The sequence below is a fragment of the Mya arenaria genome, chromosome 14 (assembly GCF_026914265.1).
Source record: "Mya arenaria isolate MELC-2E11 chromosome 14, ASM2691426v1".
Lineage (NCBI taxonomy): Eukaryota > Metazoa > Mollusca > Bivalvia > Myida > Myidae > Mya > Mya arenaria.
In genome coordinates, this window is record NC_069135.1 from 8,939,771 (window position 1) to 8,965,761 (window position 25,991).

A 25,991-nucleotide genomic window follows, 5' to 3' on the forward strand; every position below is an offset into this window, starting at 1 on the left:
TGGTAAAATACAGAAACTTGAAGGCGGCTTTCTTTATACAATGTGTTGTGGAAAAAACAGTTACAACGCAAAAACACATATGTGCTGCGAAGGTAATTTGAGGAAGAAGACTGAAGAATCGGACAATGCGTGTTGTGGGGATAATGAAACATTTGATACCAAAACATCTGTTTGTTGTGAGGGTAAACGTGGTCAATATTACCCGCAAAGTACACGGTGCTGTGCAGATGAAAGCTACGATTATACGACTGCTGTTTGCTGCGGGGGTAAAGTGTACAGTCAGTCAATTGGCACAGATTTGCGGTGTTGCGAGGACAAACCTTATGATTTAAATAGTAAACTATGCTGTGATGGTACTCGTGTCGTTAAGAAAACAGTCGACAATGACAACTGCTGTTGTGGAGACAAGACCTTCAATACAAATGATGGCATTTGCTGCGACAATAAACCTCAGCCCCTCAAAGGATCAAACACACAATGCTGTGGAACAAAAAGTTACAACGCCGACACATTTATCTGTTGTGGGGATAAAGTTATCAGCATTGAGCAACCGGGCGATAACTGGTGTTGTGGGAAAAAGACAATGAATACTAAGACACACATTTGCTGCAGCGGACAGCCGTCGCCCATTCTTGGAGACAACACCCGATGTTGTAAAGACGAAAGCTACAACGCGGACACACACTTGTGTTGCGAGGAAAAGGTGCGAGAGAAACGTAATGGAAAGCCTAACGATAATGGTTGCTGTGGTAAAACGACGATCAACACAAATGAAGAAATCTGCTGTAAGGGCGAGCCTTCGGCTGTTGACAATATAGAATTTGGGCAATGTTGTGACGTGTCTGCTTTTGACATGCGTTATGAATTATGTTGTGACAAGGAAATTGTAACTAAAGCCAGTGCAACGGATGACTGCTGTTGTGGAGACACCACAATGACCACTGCCAACCAGATTTGTTGTGATGGCGTTCCGCAAGAAAAGAAAAATGGCCATTTTACAAAATGTTGCAAAGAAAAAAGTTATGACTCGATATCAGAAATTTGCTGTGACGATATGTCAATTAAACCGAAAACGAACGAAAATGATGATTGTTGCTGTGGTAATAAATCTATTAATACAGAAACGCAAATTTGTTGCATTGGAGAAGTACGGGACAGAAAAGGAGCAGGAAAGAAATGCAAGTGCTGTATGCATGAAAGCTACAACCCTGCAAATCAGATTTGCTGTGACGGAAGTGAATTGCGAGACAAAGAAAACTCTGATGATAACTGTTGTTGTGGTAGTTCAACGATGAACTCTGAATCACATATCTGTTGCAATGGCGTACCACAGGAATTGTTTGAAGGGTTAACTTTATGCTGCGGCATGAAAAGCTACGACGAAAGTCTCTACCTTTGTTGCAATTCAATGCTTGTAGCTAAAATAGAGTCAAAGGATGATGTGTGCTGTGGAAATAAAACTATAAATTCTAAACGCCAATTCTGCTGTGAAGGAACGGTTTGTAAGAACTTTGGAGACCACACTGATTGCTGCGAAGATCAAAGTTACGATAGACAAAAATCCATGTGCTGTAATGAGGAGATAACCAAGAAGAAAAATGACGATGACGATTGCTGTTGTGGTGATACAACAATGAATGTTGCGACGCAAGTTTGCTGTGATGGGGTGCCACAGGACATTGTTGGCTCCGAGACGATGTGTTGTGGTAAGAAGAGCTTTAATCCAGAAGATACTCTCTGTTGTGATGGTGATAAGGTACCGAAGCGCAACAGCTCGGACAACTGTTGTTGCGGAAAGAAGCCAATGAATTCAAAAACAGAAATATGTTGCGACATGGAGGTACAGGAAGCCTACCTTGGGCAATTTAAAACAAAGTGCTGCGGGAAAATAAGCTATAATCCTATAAAGCAGATATGTTGTGACAACGGGGTGCGTGATAAAGACGAAGATGAGGACGATTGTTGCTGTGGAAGCGGAACTTTCGATTCAAGGACTGACATTTGCTGTCAAGGGACAACAAAGCAGCCATTGTATACTGGTCCAACAAAGTGTTGTGGAACTACGAGCTTTGATGAAAACAATTTCCTTTGTTGTATCGAAGAGCTAACTATGAAAGCAGATGTCGATGACAACTGTTGCTGTGGAAATACAACCATCAACACCCAGACTGAATTTTGCTGTTCTGGGGTAAGCTGTACAAAGTATGATGATTATACTGACTGTTGTGGAGCTGCTAGCTATGACACAAGAACACATGTGTGCTGCAAAAACCAGGAGATAAGGCCAATGTCAAAACCTGGTGATGACTGCTGTTGCGGGCAGGAAACATCAAATTCAAGATTAGATATATGCTGTGACGAAACTTCTCAACCATTGATTAATGGTAATTATACCAAATGTTGCGGTTCAAAGTCGTATGATTCTGTTGTGGCCATTTGTTGCGATGAATTGATTAGAAATAAACGACCAAATAAGCAAGAAGACGACTGTTGTTGTGGGGAAACAACAATGAACACACAAACGGAAATGTGCTGTAATGGAGTTCCACAGCCCCTTGAAGACGGTTCAAATACTAAATGTTGCCAGTTTGTGAGTTATGACGAAAACGACTTCCTTTGTTGTGATGGCATTAATCTTACCCCAACCGCAGAGTCAGGTGATAATGCTTGTTGTGGCAAAACTACCATGGATACAAGCTCAGAACTCTGTTGTGAAGGTACACCTTGCAATAAGGTCGCTGGAGACAAAACACAATGTTGCAGCTCGGTGAGTTACGATCCAAAGAAACACATGTGTTGTGACCTAATGTTGTTTGACAAAACAAATGATATCGACGACTGTTGTTGCGGAAATAAAACATTTTACACAAAGTCGCAACTTTGCTGTGAGGGTATGCCTGTTGATAAGCCTCCCCGTGCTGGAGAGTTCAGCTCATGTTGCGCGAATGTGGCTTATGATACACGTTCAAAACTTTGCTGTGATGGAGAAACAAGAGATAAAGAAACCAAAGATGATTCTTGTTGTGGTTCAACTACCATGAATGCAAAACAAAGGATTTGTTGTGATGGTGTATCATGCAAACGAACTGCTGGAGACAAAACGAAATGTTGTGCACAGTCCAGCTATAATCCTGATACGGAAATGTGCTGTGACGAAACTGTTAGAATTAAGAGAAATACCAGTGATGACTGCTGCTGTGGAGATACGACAATGACCGTCGATGAAGAGATATGTTGTCATGCTAAGCCCCAACCAGCACCTGGAAACGATTTCTTCAGATGTTGTGGAAGTGTAAGCTATAAACCTAAAACGCATGTGTGTTGTGAAGATGATATGCCTATTTCAAAGGAAAAGCCTAATCACAACTGGTGTTGTGGATGTTGCACAACCTACGACACCGAAACGGAGGTATGCTGTAACGACGTTCCACAGCCAAAGACAGGACCAAACACTAAGTGCTGTGGTGATGTTAGCTTCGAAAGTACATCGGAAATATGTTGTGACCAAGCTGTGCGCAACAAGAAAAGTGATAAAGATGACTGTTGCTGTGGAAACGTAACAATTAATACACAATTAGAGATATGTTGTGAAGGTGTGCCTCAACCTGGTGGCCAGAATGACGATTGTTGTGGCATAGGGAGCTACAACAAAAACACGCACATGTGTTGTAATGGGAAAAGGATTTTGAAACGAAACCCATCCGACAACTGTTGTTGTGGAGAAACAACAATACATACAGATACAGAAATATGTTGCGATGGAACACCGCAGGAGAAACCAAATGGAGATAAATCCAAATGCTGCGTTGATGTTGCATTCGATTCAGAAACACAGGTTTGTTGTGAAAATCTGATTTATAACAAAGACAATCCCAAAGATAACTGGTGCTGTGGTAACAAAACTATCGATACAAAGAAAGAAATATGTTGCAACGATGAAACGTGTGATGCAGTTGCAAAAAATAAAACACTTTGTTGTAAGACGGAGAGTTTTGATCCTGATAAAGAAATTTGCTGCGATGGGGAATATCTGCGATCAAAGAATCGGCCGGACGATAATTGTTGTTGTGGTGATTTAACAATTAAGACTCCAGATGAAATATGCTGCGCAGGAAAAAGGGCCATATCTTATGGACCAGAAACAGAATGTTGCGGAGAAAAAAGCTTTGATCCAAATACACATTTGTGTTGCGATGGTAAAATCATTGAGAAAACTGACGCATCGGACGACTGCTGCTGTAAAGACAAATCATTTGATACAACCATGCAAATCTGCTGTGGCGATAAGGTGCGTGATCTTAAAACAGGCGGTAAGGAGTTCACAACCTGTTGCGGAGATAAGAGTATGAGCACCAAGACGCATTTGTGTTGTGATAATGAGATGGTAATAAAACGTGACGAAAGTGACGACTGCTGCTGTGGTGATACAACTATGGACGCATCTGAGGAGGTTTGTTGTCAAGGAACGCCGCAACCTAGATATCAACCCGTCACAAAATGTTGCGACCACATCAGTTATAATCCAAAAACGCACATGTGTTGCCATGATAAAGTAACAGCAAAATCTGATGAATCTGATAATGCCTGTTGTGGTAACACAACAATAAACACAGAAAACGAAGTGTGTTGTATTGGAAATCCTCAGCCAAAGACGGAGGATGCTACTAAGTGTTGTTTAGATGTAAGCTACAATTCAAACAGTGAAATATGTTGTGACGATGGTGTAAGAACGAAAAACAGTACAGATGACACTTGTTGCTGTGGAAAAGACTTTACGTTTAACCCCGTGGTTGAAGTTTGTTGTCAGGGTATGGTGCCAGCTAAGAGGAAGGGTGGTGAGGCGTGCAAATGTTGTGGTTACGAAAGTTATGACCCAGCAGACGACATATGTTGCAATGAGGCTATCGTTGCAAAACGAGACGAATCGGATGACTGTTGCTGCGGCGACACATCCATTAATTCGCGCAACGAAATTTGCTGTTTAGGAAATCCAAGAGTACGAAAGGGCGGTGACAGGACAGATTGTTGCTTAACCGAAAGTTTCGACATGCTAAACGAAATGTGTTGTGATGGCGATGTCATATCGAAAAAAGATTCCCAGGATGATGGATGCTGCGGAAATACAACGTTTGACGCAAATAAAGAACTATGTTGTGACGGTAGACCACAACTTTTTGATAAAAAGAGCGTATGGAAATGCTGTGGAAAGAACTCGTATGATATGGATAATTCTGTGTGCTGTGACGACGAGGAATTGCGACAATCAAGAAATAATGGGGACGATTGCTGCTGTGGAAATACAACAATGAATACTGCCAATGAGGTGTGTTGCATTGATACGCCGCAGACGAGCTTTGGTCCTATGACTAAATGTTGTATGCGGGAAAGTTATGATCCTCTAGAGGAAATATGCTGTGACGGAAATAGCCTTCGTGAAAAGAGGAACTCTTCTGATAACTGTTGTTGTGGATCAACGACCATGAACACTAAAGATGAAATATGTTGTGAGGGTGTGCCTGTACCTAGATATGGCACAAATACTCAATGTTGCCATAATGAGAGCTATGATGCGGATAATTACTTGTGTTGTGAATTCCATACTGAAATGCTGAGTCTTGTCAGCACAATAAAGAAAAGAAACCAAAACGATGATTGCTGTTGCGGTTATACAACTATGAACACACAGGATGATATTTGCTGTGACAGCATTCCACGAAGCCGTGTCGATGAATACACATCCTGTTGTGGAAATGAAAGCTTTTCTATGTCGAGCGCCATTTGTTGTGATGGAGAAGTTAGACAAAAGCGATATATACCTGATGACAACTGTTGTTGTGGAAACACAACCATGAATGCGCAGACCGAAATATGTTGTGATGGAATGCCACAATCGTCTTATGATGAATATACGAGGTGCTGCCTTCAACAAAGCTTCGATCCTCGCACACAAATATGTTGTGAAAATAGAGTAATTAACAAAACAGCTGAAGACGATAACTGCTGTTGTGGAGAGAAATCGATCAACACCCGTACAGAAATTTGTTGTGACGGCGTGGTTGTTCAAAATGCAGTTGGTGGTGATAAAGCAAGATGTTGTGGACGAGTTAGTTATAACTCTGACAATGCACTCTGTTGTAACATGACAGTCATTATAAAAGATGGAGAAAATGACGATTGCTGCTGTGGTAGCACAACTATGAATGCAGAAAACGAGGTATGCTGTGATGGCGTTTCTCCGCAACCTAAATTTGATGGTAGTACATTATGCTGTAATCAAGAAAGCTTCAACCCAAAGACAACTTTATGTTGTTCAGAAAGTCTTGTTAAAAAAAATGACGAAGATGATGACTCCTGTTGCGGTTCTGCACCAATGAACTCGGATTCAAATATCTGCTGTAACGGGGTTGTTTGTGACGGAAATATAAAGTCTCATGATTGTTGTGGCGAACAATCATATAACATTGAATCAGAAATATGTTGTTTCGATGAAAACATAAGGACAATCGCGGTATCTGGTGATAATTGTTGTTGTGGAAATACAACAATAAACACAGTGGACCAGATTTGCTGTGAAGGGGTGCCACAGGATAAGGTTGCAGATGATGCTACAAAATGTTGCGGAAAAGAAAGCTACGACCCAGACAGCGGGATATGCTGTGACAGAAATGTTGTTCCTAAACGGAACCGCATAGATAATTGGTGTTGTGGAAATACAACATTTGATACGACGAAAGAGGTTTGTTGCATGGATACACCACAACAGTCATACGGGGATGAAACAAAGTGTTGCGTACGAGAAAGCTACAATTCCAAGCATTATATCTGTTGTGACGGTGACAGTATTCGTAAAAAGGAAAATGACGAAGATAATTGTTGCTGTGGTGATATAACAATTAATACTGAAGAGGATGTTTGTTGTGACGGCCATAGACGTCCAAAGAAAGGCAAATCTACAAAATGTTGTCATCATGAAAGCTACGCTGAAAGTGAACACGTTTGCTGCCGAGACGGAACACTAAATGACCGTAAGAATAAAGACGATGATTGTTGTTGCGGAAACACCACAATGAATGCAAACGAACACATTTGTTGCGATGAAAACGTACAGGAATTGGTTGGTGGACCGTACACATCATGCTGCGGAAAGCATTGCTTTGATACTCGGTCACATATATGCTGTCACGATGAAATTCGGCCAAAAGCTAAGGTTCCAGATGACAATTGTTGTTGTGGCGACACAACGATGTTTGCTCCCGGTGAAGTATGCTGTGACGGAATGCCTCAACCATCATATGGGCCGGAAACCAGATGTTGTTTGCAACAAAGCTACAATCCAGCAACTCAATTATGTTGTTTGAATAAGGTAATTAACAAAACAGATATAAATGATAATTCATGTTGTAACGGATTTCCAATGAACACTGCCAACCAGATATGTTGTGAAGGAATAACTGTGCAACCTGCCCCAAGCGATAAATACAGATGTTGTGGTCTTCACAGTTATAATTTTGAAACACATCTTTGTTGTGACGATGAAATAAAACTTAAACGGAACGAAAGCGATAACTGCTGCTGTGGGGCCACAACTATGACCACTCCTTACGAAGTTTGTTGTGACGGATGGATGCCACAAGAAAGCTTTGGACCGAATACAATGTGTTGCAACTTAGAGAGTCCAGTAAGTTACAATCCTTCTAAGTTTCTCTGTTGCAATGAAACTATGTTAGAAAAAGAAGATTCTTCCGATGATTGCTGTTGTGGCCAGGACACATACAACACAGCAACACACATGTGTTGCGATGACACGGTACATGAAGGAACGCCAGCTACACACGATTGTTGCTTTGGTGAATCTTATAATTTATTAGACCAGATTTGCTGCAACGATGGTGTGCGAGATAAAAAAGATAAAAAAGATAATGGCTGCTGCGGAAATACAACTTTCAATACATATGAGGAGATGTGTTGCATTGATACACCCCAAGAAAAGAAAGGAGATTTTCCGAATTGTTGTGGCCGTGAAAGCTACAACACAGAAACAAGCATTTGTTGTGATAATATGGTAAGGGGGAAACGAAATAACACAGATGACTGTTGTTGTGGGGATACATCAATAACTGTTGCAAATGAGATATGCTGCGATAATATCCCACAGCCTAAGGAAGGTCCATTAGCGAAATGTTGTGGTAAACAAAGTTATGACTCCATTAACTACATATGCTGCGATGATGAAAATATATTGCCAAAGGAACATATCGATGATAATTGTTGTTGTGGTTCCGAAACAATGAACACCATTGCACAAATATGCTGTGAGGGTAAACCGCAGGACCGAAAAGGACCGAACACACAATGCTGCCACAAAGTCAGCTATGATGCCGACAACTTTTTGTGTTGTAGTAGAGGCGATATAAATCAAAAGAAACATATAGATGACAACTGCTGCTGTGGTCATACGACATTCAATGCAGTATCTGAAATTTGTTGTAGTGGAAGTCCAGACGAATTAGTAAACGGCAACAAGACGTCGTGCTGCGTAGGTCACAGTTTTGACACTGTTTCGCAGATGTGCTGCAATAATGAGATAAGAGATAAAGCAGACACAGATGATGATTGTTGTTGTGGAGATACAACCATGAAAGCGGGCAGTCATCTATGTTGCGACGGTATGCCACAACCGTCATACGGCCCAACGACACAGTGTTGTCTCAATCAAACTTTCAACCCACTAACTCAGATATGCTGTAAAGGTAAAGTAATCGATAAAACAAAACAGTCTGACACATGGTGTTGTGACGGTAAATCTTACAATATTGATGAGGAAATGTGCTGTGAAGGAAAACACATTGTTATCAAAGATGGTGGAGAATACAGCCGTTGTTGCGAACAGGGGGCTTTTGACTCAAGAATGGAAATGTGCTGTGGTAAAACTATTATAACTAAAAACAACACAGAAGATGATTGTTGTTGCGGTGACAAAACAATGAATACAAAGAGTCAGATATGTTGCCAAGGTACAGAACCTCAACCCAAAGAAAATGATAGATATAAATGTTGCGGACTTGTGAGTTACGATTCAAAGATGTTCATTTGCTGCGATGGCAATGTCCGCGAAAAGAACAATCCGTCAGACGACTGCTGTTGTGGCGATAACAATACGTTTAAGACGCAAACTCAAATATGTTGCATGGGTAGTCCCCAGAAAGGCCAGTACAATACGCATGACTGTTGTGGTAGCGTGTCATTTGACTTGGATAAGGAAATATGCTGTAACGAAACTATTCGATCCAAGGATCCCGGTGACAACGCCTGCTGTGGGGGTATAACCATGAACACTGTGGATGAAATATGTTGTGAAGGCGTACCACAGCCTTTGTTTGGTGATGGTATCACTGACTGTTGTGGTTCTGTCAGTTATAACAAAGTTACAGGCATATGTTGCGACAATTTTGTCGTTGTTCAAAAAGCCGACGAGGGAGACAACTGCTGTTGCGGAAATACAACTATCAATGTCGACCTTGAAGTTTGTTGTATGGGAGTACCTCAGCCGAAATTCGGAGACAAGACAAGTTGTTGTCTGTACCAAAGCTATGACTTTGACCAAAGTATTTGCTGTGACGGAGGACAAGTACGCCAGAAAAAGCATCCGGACGACAACTGCTGCTGTGGTGAAACAACAATCAACACAAACACAGAAATATGTTGTCACTTCAACCCGGCACCGTTGCAAGGTCCAAACACTCATTGCTGTCACAATGTGAGCTATGATTTTGATGACATCATATGTTGCAGTAGAGAAAAAATGAACAAAAAAAGGAAAAATGATGACAACTGCTGTTGCGGCGACACTTCTATGAATACTGATGACGAAATATGCTGTGACAACACACCACAGGACAAAAATGGAAACGCAGCTTGTTGTGGAAAAACAAGCTTCGATCAAGATAAACAACTTTGTTGCTACGACGGAGTCAGAGACAAGGCTAATGATGACGATAATGTATGTTGCGGGGATACTACTACTAGCTCGCAGACACATGTTTGCTGTGACGGAATGCCTCAAGGTTCTTACGGCCCGGGCACAAGATGCTGTCTCAATCAGAGCTACAATCCTGTCACACAAATATGTTGTGAGGGTGTTATTATTGACAAAACAAATAGAAGCGATGACTGTTGCTGCGATATGAAATCATATAATACGGCAAATCAGATATGTTGTGGAGGGAAGTATGTTCGTGAGGCTGTTGGTGGTGAATCAGCGAGATGTTGTGGGTATGATAGCTACAACTCGGACACGAATATGTGCTGTAATCAGAATATTGTAGTTAAACAGAAAGATAAAGATAACGCCTGTTGTGGAAATACTACCTATGATTCAGATAATGATATTTGTTGCGATGGCATAATTCCACAACCTTTAAAGGGAACCGAAACGAGATGCTGTAGTTTAGAAAGTTATAACACAGTCACGCACGTCTGCTGCAACCATGAAATCGTGCAGAAAAATGGGACAGACGACGACTGTTGTTGTGGTGACACAACGATGGATTCTGAAACAGAAATATGTTGTGATGGCGTTATCCAGCCTGGTCCACTCGATAACTACGATTGCTGCTTACAAAAAAGTTTTAACTTGAGAAACCAAATATGTTGCAATAGTGAAGTAAGGGATAAGAGAAAGCGGACGGATGACTGTTGCTGCGGAAGTAAAACAATGAATGCAGACGAAGATATATGCTGTGAAGGAGAACCGCAGTCGGCCACTGGCGATAAATACGCTAAATGTTGTGGAAAGGAAAGTTACAATTCTTTCACAGGTATATGTTGCGAACCAGGTAACATAGTTCAGAAAGCAAACACTAGTGACGACTGTTGCTGTGGAAATACCACTTTCTACACACCCGCGCAAGTATGCTGCATTGACACTCCACAGCCCTATAATGGTCTATTTACAAAATGCTGCTTACGCGAGAGTTATGATTCCTCTGAATATATATGCTGTGATGGAAGCGATTTAATGAAAAAACAAAATCCTGATGACAACTGTTGTTGTGGTGATTCAACTATAAATACGGAAACCCAAGTATGCTGCGAAGGGGCGCCGCAAGACAAAGTTGGGCCGAACACAATGTGCTGTCACAAAACAAGTTACAACCCACGCAGATACATATGTGATGGTTTTAAGTTAGTACTTAAAAGGAATGAAAATGACGACTGCATTTGTGGATCAGCAACGTTCAACACAGAAAATGAGATATGTTGTAATGAAATACCACGTCCACGAATTGACGGAGCTTTTTGCTCTTGCTGTGGAAGCGACAGTTATTCCACACGTTTACAGATTTGCTGTGAAAACGGTGTTCGCGACAAGGTTGATGAAAATGACAACTGTTGCTGTGGTTCATCAACATTAAATACCGCCTTGCAGATGTGCTGCAACAACAACCCTCAAGACTTGGTAGCATCTGATAACACAATGTGCTGCGACACTACAAGTTATGATCCATCTTCACATATTTGTTGCTTCCGTGAACTGAGGCTTAAAAGCAACTATTCCGACAACTGGTGCTGCGGTGAGGAAACGTATGACACAACCACAGAGATATGTTGTGACGGTAAATACCCTCAAGAAGCTGTCGGTGGTTTGTCCAGAGCCCGATGTTGTGGGGCCGTTTCTTTTGATTCTCGGGACTATATGTGTTGTGATAGGAGCATAATAGAAAAACGTAACAGGAAAGACAATTGTTGTTGTGGCGATACAACAATGAATACGGAAGATGAAATTTGCTGCCAGGGCCTATATCCTAAACCGAAGGTTGGAGGTGATAATACAAAATGCTGTGAGAAAGAAAGTTATGATGCGTCTTCGCATATATGCTGTAACGAACGTGTCATTGAGAAGGATGATGAAGATGATGATTGTTGCTGTGGAAATAGAACAATGAATCCAACAAAGAAAACATGTTGTTCTGGTTATGTTCAAGACTTATACGTTGACAGTGAAACTTCATGTTGCGGGCAGGTCAGTTTCGATACTGTGAATCAATTGTGTTGTGATGGAGTCGTCAGACAAAAGACAGATACTAATGACAATGGTTGTTGTGGTGACACTACATATAACATTGACACAGAATACTGTTGTAGTGGAAAAGTTGTTGACAGAGTTGGTGGAGAAATGTGTGATTGTTGTGACGGAAAACCTTATGATATATCCTCGCATATCTGTTGTGATAAAGATATTGTTATAAAGGCTGCTGCTGATGATGATTGTTGTTGTGGCTCAACGACAATAAACACCGTTTCTCAGGTCTGCTGCAATGGTATGCCAGCAGACAAAGTCGCTGGACCACAAACCATGTGCTGTGGAATGCAAAGCTTTGACCCAAGTGAAATGGTGTGTTGTGAAGATTACGAACTTCGAAAGCTTGGAAATCCAGGCGACAATTGGTGTTGTGGTGACTCACAGACATTTAATACAAGAGATGATATTTGCTGCGAAGGTGTTCCCCATGTACGAGCGTCAAACGGGCTTACGAAATGTTGTGGAAATGACAGCTATATATTTGAAAACTTCCTCTGCTGTGATATGAATACACTTATTGCAAAGGAAGAAAAAGACGATGATTGCTGTTGTGGATCGACAACTCTTAACACAGCGTCACAAATATGTTGCGAAAATAACCCACAAACATTGTATGGACCTAGAACAACGTGTTGTAGAGATCAAAGTTTTGACATGGATACTCATGTGTGCTGCAACGGAGACATACGAATAAAATCTAATCCTGAAGATGATTTCTGCTGTGGCAACAAAACATTTAACACAGGAACACAAATCTGCTGCATAGACATGCCTCAAGGAAGAAAAGGACCAAATACTATGTGTTGCGGAAGAATTTCATATGACCCTGATCAAGATATGTGCTGCAGAGGGGATTTAATTCCAAAACCCGACAAGGATGATAACTGCTGTTGTGGAAATACAACAATCAATACTAAGAAACAAATTTGTTGCAATGATTTCCCTCAAACCTCTTACGGGGACGAAACAAAATGCTGTGGTTTTGAGAGTTATAACGCTAAAAGGTTCATTTGCTGCGGCATTGAAGTCGTAAAGAAACGTTCAGAGGACGATAATTGCTGTTGTGGAAAGAACGACACTTACAATACAGACAGTGAAGTTTGTTGTCAAGGAATGTTTCCAAGACCTGCCATGGCTGGAAGAGACACGAGGTGTTGCGGTATGCTGAGCTATGATCCATCCATCGAAATGTGCTGTGAAGGTCAGTTAAGAAACAAAACAGATATTGATGATAACTGTTGTTGTGGTGATACTACGATGGATATTGGTGTTCAGATATGTTGCAGCGGCGTACCGCAGCCATTATACGGAGAAAAGACTGCTTGTTGTGGAACTACATCATATGACAGTGAAACAAACATGTGCTGTGGAAATGGCATCCGGACAAAGAAGGATATTGACGACGATTGTTGTTGTGGATCAATGTCGACTATTAACACAGACTCGGAGATCTGCTGTAATGGAAATTCTCAAGTATTGGTTGGTGGCAAGGAGTACACAGATTGTTGTAAAGATATAAGTTTCGATATGCGAGAATATTTATGCTGCAGTGGACATCTTGTTCCAAAAACGGACATCGGAGACAATGCATGCTGTGGAAACACAACATTTAATACCAACAGCCAAATCTGCTGTGATGGTGTTCCACAGAACTCTGTCGCAGGGGATGAGACTATGTGTTGCGGATATGCTAGTTATGATCCTGTAACAATGCTTTGTTGTAAGGCGGGAGATTTAAGAATGAAGCAAGACGAAGATGATAATTGTTGTTGCGGTGAAACGTCTACAATAAATACGGTTAGACAAGTATGTTGCCAAGGTACCACACCCCAGCCTAAGTATTCAGATAATACGAAATGTTGCGGTGAAATAAGTTACAATGATGACACGCAAATATGCTGCGATATGATTGTTTACATGAAGAACAGCAACTCTGATGATACATGTTGTGGTAACAACGCCATAACGGCAGACAAACAAATATGCTGTAATCATGTCACGCAGCCAGGTGGAAAGTTTATGACTTGTTGTGGGGAAAATAGTTACAACACTAAATCTGAAATGTGTTGTGACGGCGAAGTTCGTCCAAAGAAAAGTAGTTCAGATAACTGTTGCTGTGGAAATACTACTGCGGACCTCGAAAAGGAGGTTTGTTGTATTGATATGCCACAGCCCATCAGAAATGATGAAAAGGAATTCACAAGATGCTGTTTACGAGAGAGTTATGACATAAGGACACAAGCGTGTTGTGAAGGCGAAGTCGTTAAAAAGGACGCAATTGATGCAAATTGCTGCTGTATTAAGAAGCCCTTTAACCCACAAACACAAATATGTTGCCAAGGCGAGTATGTCGAAGAGATACAAGGCACCCCACAGACAACAAAATGTTGCGGCAAAAAGAGTTACAATTCTATTGAGCAAATTTGTTGTGACGATATGAAAATAAAAACCAAAGTGAACGAAACAGATAACTGCTGTTGTAACAAAGTAACATACAATACCCAGACCCAGGTATGCTGCGACGGAACAACACCACAGCCATCGTACGGACCTGACACTCAGTGCTGCGACAAAGTCAGTTTCGATCCAAACTCATATGTCTGCTGTGGCAAGACAGTTATCATGAAAAAGTCACCAGAAGACGATTGCTGTTGTGGAATTTCAACAATTGATACTGAGACAGAGATATGTTGTGAGGATACGCCACAGCCTGTTGTGAACGACAAGGAATATACATCTTGTTGCTTTAAAAAGAGTTTCGACACTAGAGACATGCTTTGCTGTGAAGATGGTCTAAGATCAAAGCGGAATGAGAGCGACGACTGTTGTTGTGGTCTGACGACGTATGATACTGATGAGGAAGTATGTTGCGAAAATAATCCTCAACCAATACAAGGAGACTTTGAAAAAACACGATGCTGTGGCAACCAGAGTATTAATTCTGACAACGCCTTATGCTGTGACGGCGAAATGATTGGCAAAACCAACCCAGAAGACAACTGTTGCTGTGGCCAATGGGCAATCAACACGAAAACACATGTATGCTGCAATGGTGTTCCTGCTCCGATTCGAGGTGATGTTACTTTGTGCTGTGGCACAGAAAGCTATTCACCAGAGAAACAAGTATGCTGTGATGGATATTATCTTAGAAATAAAACTTCGTCGGATGATAACTATTGTTGTGGCGAGTCATCAACATACAACTCTGAAAACGAAATATGTTGTGAGGGTATACCTCGTGAGTTGGTTAACGGCAAGTTTACATCATGCTGTGATGATGAAAGCTATGATACTAAAACTCAGATGTGCTGCTCAGGCATTGTCGTGCAAAAGAATAACAAGAACGATGATTGCTGCTGCGGAAACACCACCTATAACACACAAAGTGACATCTGCTGTAATGGAATGCCAAAATCCCCACGCGGTGATATTGAATATGCATCTTGTTGTGGCGATGAAGCTATGAATACCGAATTGGACCTGTGTTGCGATGGAGAAGTACGCAAAAAGGAAAATGAAAGCGATGATTGTTGTTGCGGAAAAACAACGATGGACTCCGATAATCAGATATGTTGTGACGGAAAGCCTCAGCCTCGTGAAGGCGGGGATGCCTGTGAATGTTGTTACGGAGAAAGCTATAATTCCAACACAGAGATGTGTTGTAGAGATGGTGTTCGCACGATGGATAATGCCGATGACAACTGCTGCTGTGGTGACTCAACAATGAACACAAACACACATGTATGCTGTGATGGAAATCCGCAACCAAAATACGAACAAAATACTAAATGTTGCGGAAGTACAAGTTACGATGGTGATACGCATTTCTGTTGTCAGAATAATGAGATTGTGGAAATAACTGTCGATGATCCAAACTGGTGCTGTGGTGGTGTAACTATGAACACAGGTAATCAAATGTGTTGTGAAGATGTTGCTTGTACAAACTACGGACCAAGTACGAGTTGTTGTGGTAAACAGTGCTTCGATAGCAATAGTTTCATCTGCTGCGATGATGAAATTGTCGGGAAAGATGACGACAATGATAATATGTGCTGCGGAAATAGAACGTTCAACCCAGTAACCAAGATTTGTTGCATTGATATGATTCAAAATCGTCCAGCTGGCCCGAATACACGATGCTGTGGAAGATATCCATTCGATCCTGCAACAGAGATTTGTTGCGACGATTTGACTATTCTTCCAAAGACAAGCGTGGATGATAACTGTTGTTGTGCAAACAAAACATTCAATACGGCCACAGAAATGTGTTGCGAAGGCGAGCCTGCTCCTCTTACCGCGAATATAGCGTATATGCGATGTTGCGGAAAGGAAAGTTATGATAAGCGTACCTATATCTGCTGTGAGGGAATAGTGCGACCGGCAGACGCTGGGGAGGCGAACACTCGTTGTTGTGGAAATATTGCATTCGACATAAAAACACATGTCTGCTGTGTAAATGAATTACGAGCGGTTGACAAGCCGGGTGATTTAGCATGTTGTGGAAACGGCACTTTCAACCCAACCACAGAGATATGTTGTCCCCATGAGCCTTTCGATGTTTCTCAACCAAAACTTGGGGCATCAAATACAAGATGTTGTGATGGCTGTAGTTACGATCCAAGCATCGACATTTGCTGTGATGGGGTGATTCAGCACGCTTGGCTGGGACTACGGACGCTCTGCTGTGGACAAAGAAGTTACAATCCAGAGAGAGGAATTTGCTGCAATGGAACCATGATAGAAAAAGTTGTTCCTTGGGACGACTGCTGCTGTGGTGACAAGGTATTTGACAGTTCAAGACAGCTGTGCTGTAATGGGCGCGTGCAGAGCAAGTGTGGTGTGCACAGTAAGTGTTGCGACAAGACCAGCTACGACCACGACTACAATCTTTGTTGTGACGGCATTGTCAAACCCAAATATTACGGCTATAACTCGTACTGCTGCGGGAAGCACGTGTTTGATCCGAGGATGGCCGTCTGCTGTGGCGACTATGTGAGGTGGCTGGTGCCTTACCTAGAAAAATGGTAGACGTAAGTGCCATAATTTACTATTTTGCGTGACAAATTATAATTAGAGAATAAAGACATTGTGTATTGAGTTCTTTGACCTATGTATTGTATATCAACCGGCAATGACTTCTTTTTGGAGTGTTTTATTGAATATATCAAAGACGTGTGTGTTAGGTAAACAACATATATTAACTGAACAACATAATTTTACCAGTAACAGTAATACTCGCATGAAGTTTTTCTTTGAAGCACATGTTATAAAAACACAACATTTGTGTTCGTAACGTTTAAAATGAATTATTTTATTTCAGGAACGACGACGATTTCAAGAGAGTGCTCTAAGTCAAAGCCCAGAAATAAATAATTGAAACATGCGTTTTGGAGAAACCTTGCGTCTTCTGAATTAAGGATGATATCATATTTCTTATAACCACATACAGTGATACAATAATTAAGAATACAAAACATGTGTTTAGACCACAATACATACACCTAGAGCACGCAGTGTAAATAATGATAACATACAACTCTTCTTATGCTTATTTCTTTATTTGCTGTTATTCGTTGCTGTTTTTTTTCATATAAATTGTAACTGTCATTACAGCGCAATATTTTTTAAAAGCGCTGTAAAACGGCAGAGTACGCATGCAGGTATTTGACAAAATACATCCACTATAAGGTTGATATCTCGAGAAAGGTTAATTTTCATAGGAACACTGGTAATATCCAAATAATTTAAAATAATAGTTAGTATAATCTTAAGACTACATGAAATAGTTATTATTAATTAATATTAATTGCTGTTATTCCATCGTCTTTTCTTCAATGTAAATTATTTAAATTGACTTGTTTGGGTATTACCTATATGACTGGCATGCGTAGATGTTATTTGTTGGACGTAATAATCATTGCACTAAAATGGTTTGTATACAACACACGGTATGGTCATAATTTTAAGAATGTTTTGCCAATGATGATACAACGAAGCAATTCATACCGTAATTTTGTTTGATTACAGTCTGATCTACCTTGTCTGATGTTCTGAGAAAATAACGTTAGAAGCCCTATATAGATATACATGCCAAAGCCTGAATTCAAGGTTAAGTGTTGATGTCTGTTCTTCAAACGGTGTAAAGGTTGTTGCATTGCCTTCAGTTATTATGTAGCCTTATTTATTGCTTCAAGCTAAGCTTACTTTAAAATATGGAATTTCACATTGTAAAATTTGTGTTATACGTGGGAAATAAAATAATTATTGCAAAAATAGTTTATTTTCATTTTAAATTGATAGATGTAATGCAGAAACAGTGAAGCGTGAAATTGACATGACTACTTCTACAAAGCAGGGCAGATATTTATATTACATATTAGGTCATCTCCTAACTTAAGTCATTTGCATAAGTTACATATCCCATATGGACATATGCTATAATATCTTTATAATATCTAAAATACTTTATTTCCATTTTTAATGTAATAAACATTCTTTTCTTTAAATTTGATTGTATTTTTTTTTGGAAATAGACTTAAGTTAATAACAGACTCAGTACGTTTTAAGAATATCGGCCCTAATGCCTCGGCCTGTAGATTTGTATCACACATGTACTCTGGCTGAAAAACTACATGTTAAAACAAAAGTATCACGAGCGCATGCCTTTTTTTCAATCGACAAAGAATTATGTCTTAGTGTGACCGACAGTAAACATGTGAATCAAATTGCCTGTGAATGTCTTTAACAGTGATTTAGTTATGACCACCTCCAAAGTGTCCGTACAACACCTTTTATCACGAAACCGTCGGAATAACAAACAAACGTAGCATACGTCGAATTTGCGACAACGGTGTTCACTGTCAAATATCTCGAAGATAACTGGTAAACTTCGCTTTGGTGACGCATGGTCGTGTTTTGGCACTGTTTATTGTGTTTAATCTTCATCAGGAGTTCGTTAAAAAGTATGTTTCCTCCATCGTGCTTTCAATGGGAACTGAAAGTAGAGAGGGGGTAGTAACACACAGAAGTCTGTGTATTTAAAACATGGAGGTACTGATTTATACCATTGTCATTGACTGAGAAAGTTTGAAACGATTTTTGTTTGAAGGTTAAAAAAGGTGCCAAAAATAAATTTTTAGAACCCTTAAAAGTGTTTCTCTACGCGTATATTAGTATCGTTATATATGCATGTATATAAAACTACACAATAATGTGTTTATTTCAGTTGTGTCATTTAGCAATGATACTTTATTAAACTCTACAACAGGAGCCGAACCTGTTTCCCTATTCTGCAAAGCTGTTCTCCTAGTGGGCGTATAAAGGTTGTTAGGTGCAAGAGTATTTGGGGCGCTGGTTGACAAACACGAACACGAGCACGCTGAAAATGATGAACTTTGTTAAGTCATGTAAATGAAAATAAACAATGATGTATGATAAACAATTGAAAGTTGGGTCAGCTAAATTAGTGGTTATGTTATTGACGATGAAATTCATATTGTCTTGTTCATCATCTCGAATGGCGGACGTGACTGGGTCGATTTCGTTTATTAGGCGTAAAATACTCGTGTTGCTCCGGAGCTTGAACGATAAACTTTAAGCAGGTTATAAAATTCCTTGGAATAGACTTATCAACTAGCTATGGATAGAACATGCCGAAAACTGAACAACCAAGGTGACAAATTAAGTGAAATTTTCACCGAAGCTTTTAAGTAATGGCTTGATACAGTTACCATCTTCTTTTTAAATACCCTATTGTTGTTCAAAACAAAAACTTCAATGCGGTCTTGACTTAGCAGTTTAATCAACTTTACAGAAGCATTGCATTTGTTTTCTTAAAACAACGCCAAAAGGTTTTTCATCCATTTGACTTTTTGAAGAAAACAGTGCAATTGCTTAGTGGAGTATAGTGTCAAATTGTTCAGACGATACATAAATTACCAGTTAGTCTTCGTTGATGCTTGCTGTGTACTTTGAGCCACACACACACGGTACCGGCACATATCAAGCAAAAGGCGCCAATCAGAATCATGTACTGCGCGTTACTGGACTCGTGAACAATGGGTACAGTCTCACTGCTATATTCTATGACATCATCTACAAAAAAGTTCACTTTAAAAATTCGAGATAATGAATCGGCTAAAACCTGCCAGGCGGTCGGGCGATTGTTTGTGTTTTAAAGCTGCACTCTCGTATATTCACCATTTTTAAAACTTTTTTATTTTTTGTCTTGGAAAGAGCAAATTTTTGCGTTAATATCTGCAAACCAGTGATATAAGACTGCTGACAAAAATCAGATAGTAGATTTTCGTATTTCTGTTTGAAAAGTAATGTTTTATGGCCTAAACCGTTACTAACGGTTTAAGAAAAATGCATTAAACATTAATTTTTGAACTTAAATATAAAAATCTGCCATCTGATATTTTGTCAGCAGTCTTTTATCCCTGGTTACCATGGAATTTCGCAAAAATTGGCTAGTTTCAAGACAAAAAATAAAAAAGTTGTCAAAACGTCGAATCTGTGAGAGTGCAGCTTTAAACATTCTTGCGTAAAGTATGTTTTCCGTGTCATAAATACATCATTTTTTCCGATCTTTATTACACTTTGTCAGAATATTTTTCGGCATGATATTTAGGATCAGTGTGAAGATGGGCCAAAAACTATTTCATTAGGTCAAATATTAAGACAAACTTGTGTGTTAAATTTCTCCTTCCTTTAAGAAATTCATCAGTGCTCATTCAATTAAGCTTAATCTCTAAAAGTTGAGTCAGAGTATTTCTCAGCATGATATTTTGGATTAGTGCGAATATAAGTCATCTCCGGTCGAAAACTAGGTCACTTTCTCAAATACCCCCCCCCCCATAAATTGTTAACTATATTGCGTTCATAAATTCAACAGTGTTTAAAATCCAACCTTCATGAAACTTGGTCAAACTATATTTTAACCAGTGTGAATATGTTAAAGTCGAGTCAAAAACTGGGTCACTCGGTAAATGTTAAGACAGAAATTTATGATAATTCCTATTCTTTTCATAAATTCAACAGTTCTTTTTCAAGAAACTGAGCTCAGCATGAAATTTAGGACCAGTATGAAAATAAGTCATCTCGGGTCAGAATTTAGTTCGGACCAATGAAAATAGTGGTCCTCTCGAGGTAAACACAAACATACACATACAAATAATTTGGGGTATGTTAGGAAAGTCCTGCTGTGAAACAACACTTATTAAAAGTACAATACGCATATAAAGTACAATACGCATATAAAGTACAATACGCATTACGCATATAAAAAACAATACGCATATAATCAAGTTTCAATGTTTACCCACATACGATAGCTACGTGGCATCAATTTCCCCAGCTAGAAACTGCGCGAAATTGTCGCTGATAACGTTTAACCTGTACACACATCATATTTTTTTTCAACATTAGAGTCAAATGTGTTAAACATAATAATGCATTAGAATACCTGGGTCATGATAGTCAGTTGTGTGTATCCGGTGCGTGAGGTCGGTCTCATAGTCGAGGAAATGATCCTGTCCACACCGCATGGTCACCTGACGGGAACAATCGTGAACAGGATAAACGAAATCACTGTCTGACGGACGAACATGCATATTCCAATTACTTTTTTATATATATATATAACATATATAATTAACGTAATTATGGCGTTACTAAATTACATTACTTAGAAAAAATTGCCATATGACGTACAAAAAACTTTTTCTCTACTGTCAATATAAGCCAATATTATTGCCCTCATAAGAATATCCTTATAACCTTGCTTTACAGTTCAAGAAATGATCTTAAAGTAATGAAAAAATACTAAATAATCTGATTCTTACCTTCGCATAGAAGTCAGTACCCCTGACACTATTCAACCTTGTAAGGACGCTGAATTCTCCATTGACAACCCGGTCAACTGAATGCTCCACGAGGGGTTTAACACTGGCAACCATGGCATCGTCAAACACGGCAACACTGACATGGGAGTAGGGGTTGATATTCTGGGCACGAATGTGAAATTCTACAACTTCCCTTGAGATCAAAAGTGCACGGAAATACATGCGGACCCTTTGCTTGTTTTGTCTGAGCCAAACATGGCATGCATCTGTCAAACACATTTAGCTGAACAGAATATGTTTTTATTGTAACGGATGGAAAACAAAATAATAACAGATACTACGTTAACTATTTTATAATTCAAAGGTATTAATACCCGCATGTTACTACCACAGGGACAGGGTGCGTTGTTATGTGACACCCCAGTAACCCCCACCCCTTATCAATTACCAAAAAGGCGAACATATTCCCCGACTTATAATAACTGTAACTAGCACTTTATCACATTAAATATATTTAGTACTAGTATTCTATAATCATCATTTGTAAGCCTAGGAATGTGTTTACCTTTTTGGTAATTGATAAGAGGGGGATATGGGTGACAACGCCTCCTGCCCTGCTAAATACTGTTACTGCAGCTAAATATTCAGTACATTTTCGTTAAGAAAAAAGAACATTTCTCCTATTTAACTGTCAAAGAAGATAGGTAACCGTCAGGGTTATTATTTTAGTTACAATTATCATCGGCAAACTTAAAACGAATCAGAGCACTTCGGAAATTTATCACCGAAAACGGATTTAAAAACGGTTTATAATGTCAGAATTCTTCGCATTAAGTACGGTGCAAGAAGATTTTAATTTAGCTGTTACTGAAGCGTTAGGAATCTTGATTATTTATGGAAAAAAAAAATCCACTTAGCTTGGACTCAATTTGAACGTAGAAACGCTACAATTTATTATTATTATTATTATTATAATGTTTTATTAATTTTACGAACTACTTTTACTAATGCACCGGAATGGATCCGAGGCTCGTCGTATGGCGGAGATGACCGAAGTGGAATTAAAACAAAAACGCTATATATAAACAATACATTGGCTTAGGAAACTACCGAAAATATGTACTAAAAAAGATTAAAAAATGTCAGAACCAAACTCTGATGTCGGATAGATATTACAAATAAGGGTGCATGTGTACGTCGGGAAACCGGAAACAAACCTTGTTCTTGTATCATATTGGTAAATTAATTATTTCTCGAAAATAAGCAAAGCACATCATACCAAGCCCAACGTTCCTATGTGATAGCCTGTGGACTGTACAAGACTTGACACAGCTGATTGGCTGGAAATTGCAGTCACATGACCCTAAATCTACTCTCCATAAGGCCATGTTTAAGTCAGGGTGGTTGTGAGGTAGAATGATACAGTTGTTCTTGGCAGGATCATTCTGTAAACAGAAACAGTGTGACGTTATGCTATTCAATCTTTTAAGCGAAATGGTATTTAAAGAATTTCGAACAAAACCATAGCATTTTTCTTGTAATTGAAGATATAAGAACCATACAGTGAATTGTTGATTTATTTAAAAAAAAAGAATGATTGAAACAAATTTCTTTTTGAAAATTACTCATATGATACCATCAAATAAGATTTGTTTTGTATTTACCTCTGACATCAAAGGAAGAACTACAAACGCGATCTGCCCATCAGTGGTCTGTCCATCAGTTATCTGCTCATTATTGGCCGTCGGCCCATCAATTGTGTAGGTAAATCCAGTCAGGTACTTCCTTCCCCTGGATTCTGAATATTATAAGACACGGTTATGTCGTTTAAATGTGAAAGTTATCCTACAAAACAGCATGAACTAGATACAAGCGGAAAGCAAGGCTCGTCTTTTTGTTCGTCGAAAAAGGCATTATTAAACTATAATGAATGGCAGTGTTACGGGCTTTTCAGCACTGTGCTTATTGAAGCTGGCAACATCTGTGAATATTTTGAATTATTTTAAATAACCAGTATTTAAGCTTTTGTACGCCGAAGCGCAAATCACAATACTTGGAGTTCGTTACTTCGGAAAAGAACACACAAATACGAGTGTTAACAATGAAGGCAGATATTCTGACGAAGATAAAGGGTGTATGTGCCATCCAGACCTTAAACAACGTATTTTTGATAGTTGACCCAGTGAACAAATATAACCAACATTTTAGTGCCGTCCACCACGAGGAAAATGTGAAAACTACTTACAATTGGTATTTTTTATATTTTATCTGGACACCTTATTGTCCATGTTGAAAGTAGTTTATCCATTTCATTCATTTGTCATATTTTCCTAAATTCCTACCATTATTGTAGATAATTTGAACATGAACTTAATAGAGCATTTAAAGCGCCAGCATGTCCTGATTCTGTGTATTTGTGTGTACGTGTGTGCGTGCGTGTGTGTGTGTGTACGTGTATGTGTGCGTGCGTGCGTGCGTGCGCGCGCCCGCGCGCGCGTGCGTGTTTGTACGTGTACGTGTTTTGTTGAATATTTAAGCCAATAGTCTAATTTTTTCTTAAGTTCTTAGATCATACCGTTTCATAAACATAGAATAAAATGTGCCTTCTAGATTGATAGCGACATCGGTCTTGTGACCCATGCATTATTTAACAGCATTCATATTTGAACTTGACTGGAAAAACAGACTATAAAATATGACATGTATCTAGAATACTCAAACTAGTATTTTTCTTCTTCTTCTTCTTATATTTGACACCCTTACCTAGTTTTATACCTAAAATGCCAAAATAAATTCGTACCACTTTTCATGATATTGCTGCTATATATATATATATATATATATATATATATATATATATAATAAAATATCGACGATGCACTGTGGACAGCAGGAAATCACAAACGCTTATCAATAGCACTTTACCCAAACTTACCTAAAAAGTCAAAATCGAACACCAAATCAGTAAAACTGATCATTTGTTTACGAATTAACTAGAAAAGTGAGTGAGCGCATAAACATTTAACGCCAATGCTTTACTTGTCCTTTAATAATTGTCTAGGTAAACTGCACTGACAATTTGGTGATCCATACCAGGAGCCAGCCCAGTCCAGGAGAGGTTTACAGCCAATGTCCAGTGGTCAACCTGCCACATGATGCCCTGGTACTGGACGCTGATTGTGGTTGATGAACTTTCATCTTCTGCCATCAGTGACCAGGGAGCAAGCTGCACATGCTTAAAACAGTGTGACATAAGCTTTTAAATCCTCGTATTTCGACTCATTGTTTTATTGTTCATATCATACAGCGAACTCAAGATATATTTTTCTACATCCGACACGACCTAGGTTAAAACTTAAAAAAAAGTTCTATTTATATTTGCAAAAAAGTATAGCCTTAAGATTTCTCTAACATTTGACGTAGTGACCCAGTTTTGCCAAACTTTATCCATTTACAGTCGTGATATATATCTTATAAATATAAACATTCTGGCCAGGTTTGAAAATAAATTTTGATAAATAATTTTACCTAGTGAACTACGTTTGACCAATTACATGAGGTCACTTGTCAATATATGATGTGACTTACTTCAAAAGAAGCGCAACCCATCCGTGAAGACAAACATTACCATAAAGTTTCATAGAGAAAGAAATTATACATTTGGCATTGATAAATGAAAAATGTGCATGTTAAGAAAAAAATCCAAGTGTTGTATTTATCTGAGTTTCGATAAATACTAGAAAAAGTTGTTATATTAAAAATCAAAATATAATAATATTCTAATGTTTTAGTGTTTAAATAAATACACGTTTCAAAGAAAAACAACTTACATCCAAATCCTTCAGCTGTAAACACTTCTCAGCACATATTGGTCCATGGAGTTCACTAATAACTAAATGCGCAATGAGCATCACCCTTAACATTTCATCAAAACTTCAGAACCTTATGTAACATATCGTTTTATTATTGATAGAGTTATGTTGGTAAGCAGTAATACATCTTTTTACAGAAAATATTCAGGGTTATTGAGTCATTTTAAAATTGCGCAATTTCGGGATTAAAGA

The 25,991-nt window shown here is 39.2% G+C and overlaps 2 protein-coding genes across 2 annotated transcripts; one reads left to right on the top strand and one right to left on the bottom strand.

The window, feature by feature from the left end:
- Window positions 1-5,059: 5,059 nt before the first annotated feature.
- LOC128217515 (uncharacterized) lies at window positions 5,060-17,110 on the top strand. The gene is made up of 4 exons (XM_052924685.1): window positions 5,060-5,518; window positions 5,985-6,103; window positions 8,491-10,000; window positions 11,342-17,110. Exons 1-4 carry the CDS (start codon window positions 5,060-5,062, stop codon window positions 17,108-17,110), a joined length of 7,857 nt encoding a protein of 2,618 aa, XP_052780645.1.
- A 546-nt stretch (window positions 17,111-17,656) lies between these two features.
- Window positions 17,657-25,991, bottom strand: LOC128218282 (uncharacterized). The gene is made up of 9 exons (XM_052925916.1): window positions 25,758-25,991; window positions 25,021-25,162; window positions 23,592-23,725; window positions 23,207-23,372; window positions 21,928-22,193; window positions 21,549-21,636; window positions 20,021-20,176; window positions 19,359-19,460; window positions 17,657-19,076 (listed from the first exon to the last, which is right to left on the bottom strand). Exons 1-9 carry the CDS (start codon window positions 25,848-25,850, stop codon window positions 19,027-19,029), a joined length of 1,197 nt encoding a protein of 398 aa, XP_052781876.1. The 5' UTR covers window positions 25,851-25,991; the 3' UTR covers window positions 17,657-19,026.

Excerpts from the sequence above, each read along its gene's own strand:
- LOC128217515 (XM_052924685.1), top strand. The coding sequence starts at position 5,060 with ATGTGTTGTGATGGCGATGTCATATCGAAAAAAGATTCCCAGGATGAT. Across the intron at positions 6,104-8,490 it reads AAGCAAGATGTTGTGGACGA|TGGAAGTCCAGACGAATTAG; the intron begins GTTAGTTATAAC and ends AATTTGTTGTAG. Across the intron at positions 10,001-11,341 it reads AGGCTAATGATGACGATAAT|ATTTGCTGTGAAAACGGTGT; the intron begins GTATGTTGCGGG and ends ACACGTTTACAG.
- LOC128218282 (XM_052925916.1), bottom strand. The coding sequence starts at position 25,850 with ATGTTAAGGGTGATGCTCATTGCGCATTTAGTTATTAGTGAACTCCAT. Across the intron at positions 23,726-25,020 it reads CTGGACTGGGCTGGCTCCTG|AATCCAGGGGAAGGAAGTAC; the intron begins GTATGGATCACC and ends TATAATATTCAG. Across the intron at positions 19,461-20,020 it reads GCATCAACGAAGACTAACTG|CGTGCTCGTGTTCGTGTTTG; the intron begins GTAATTTATGTA and ends CATCATTTTCAG.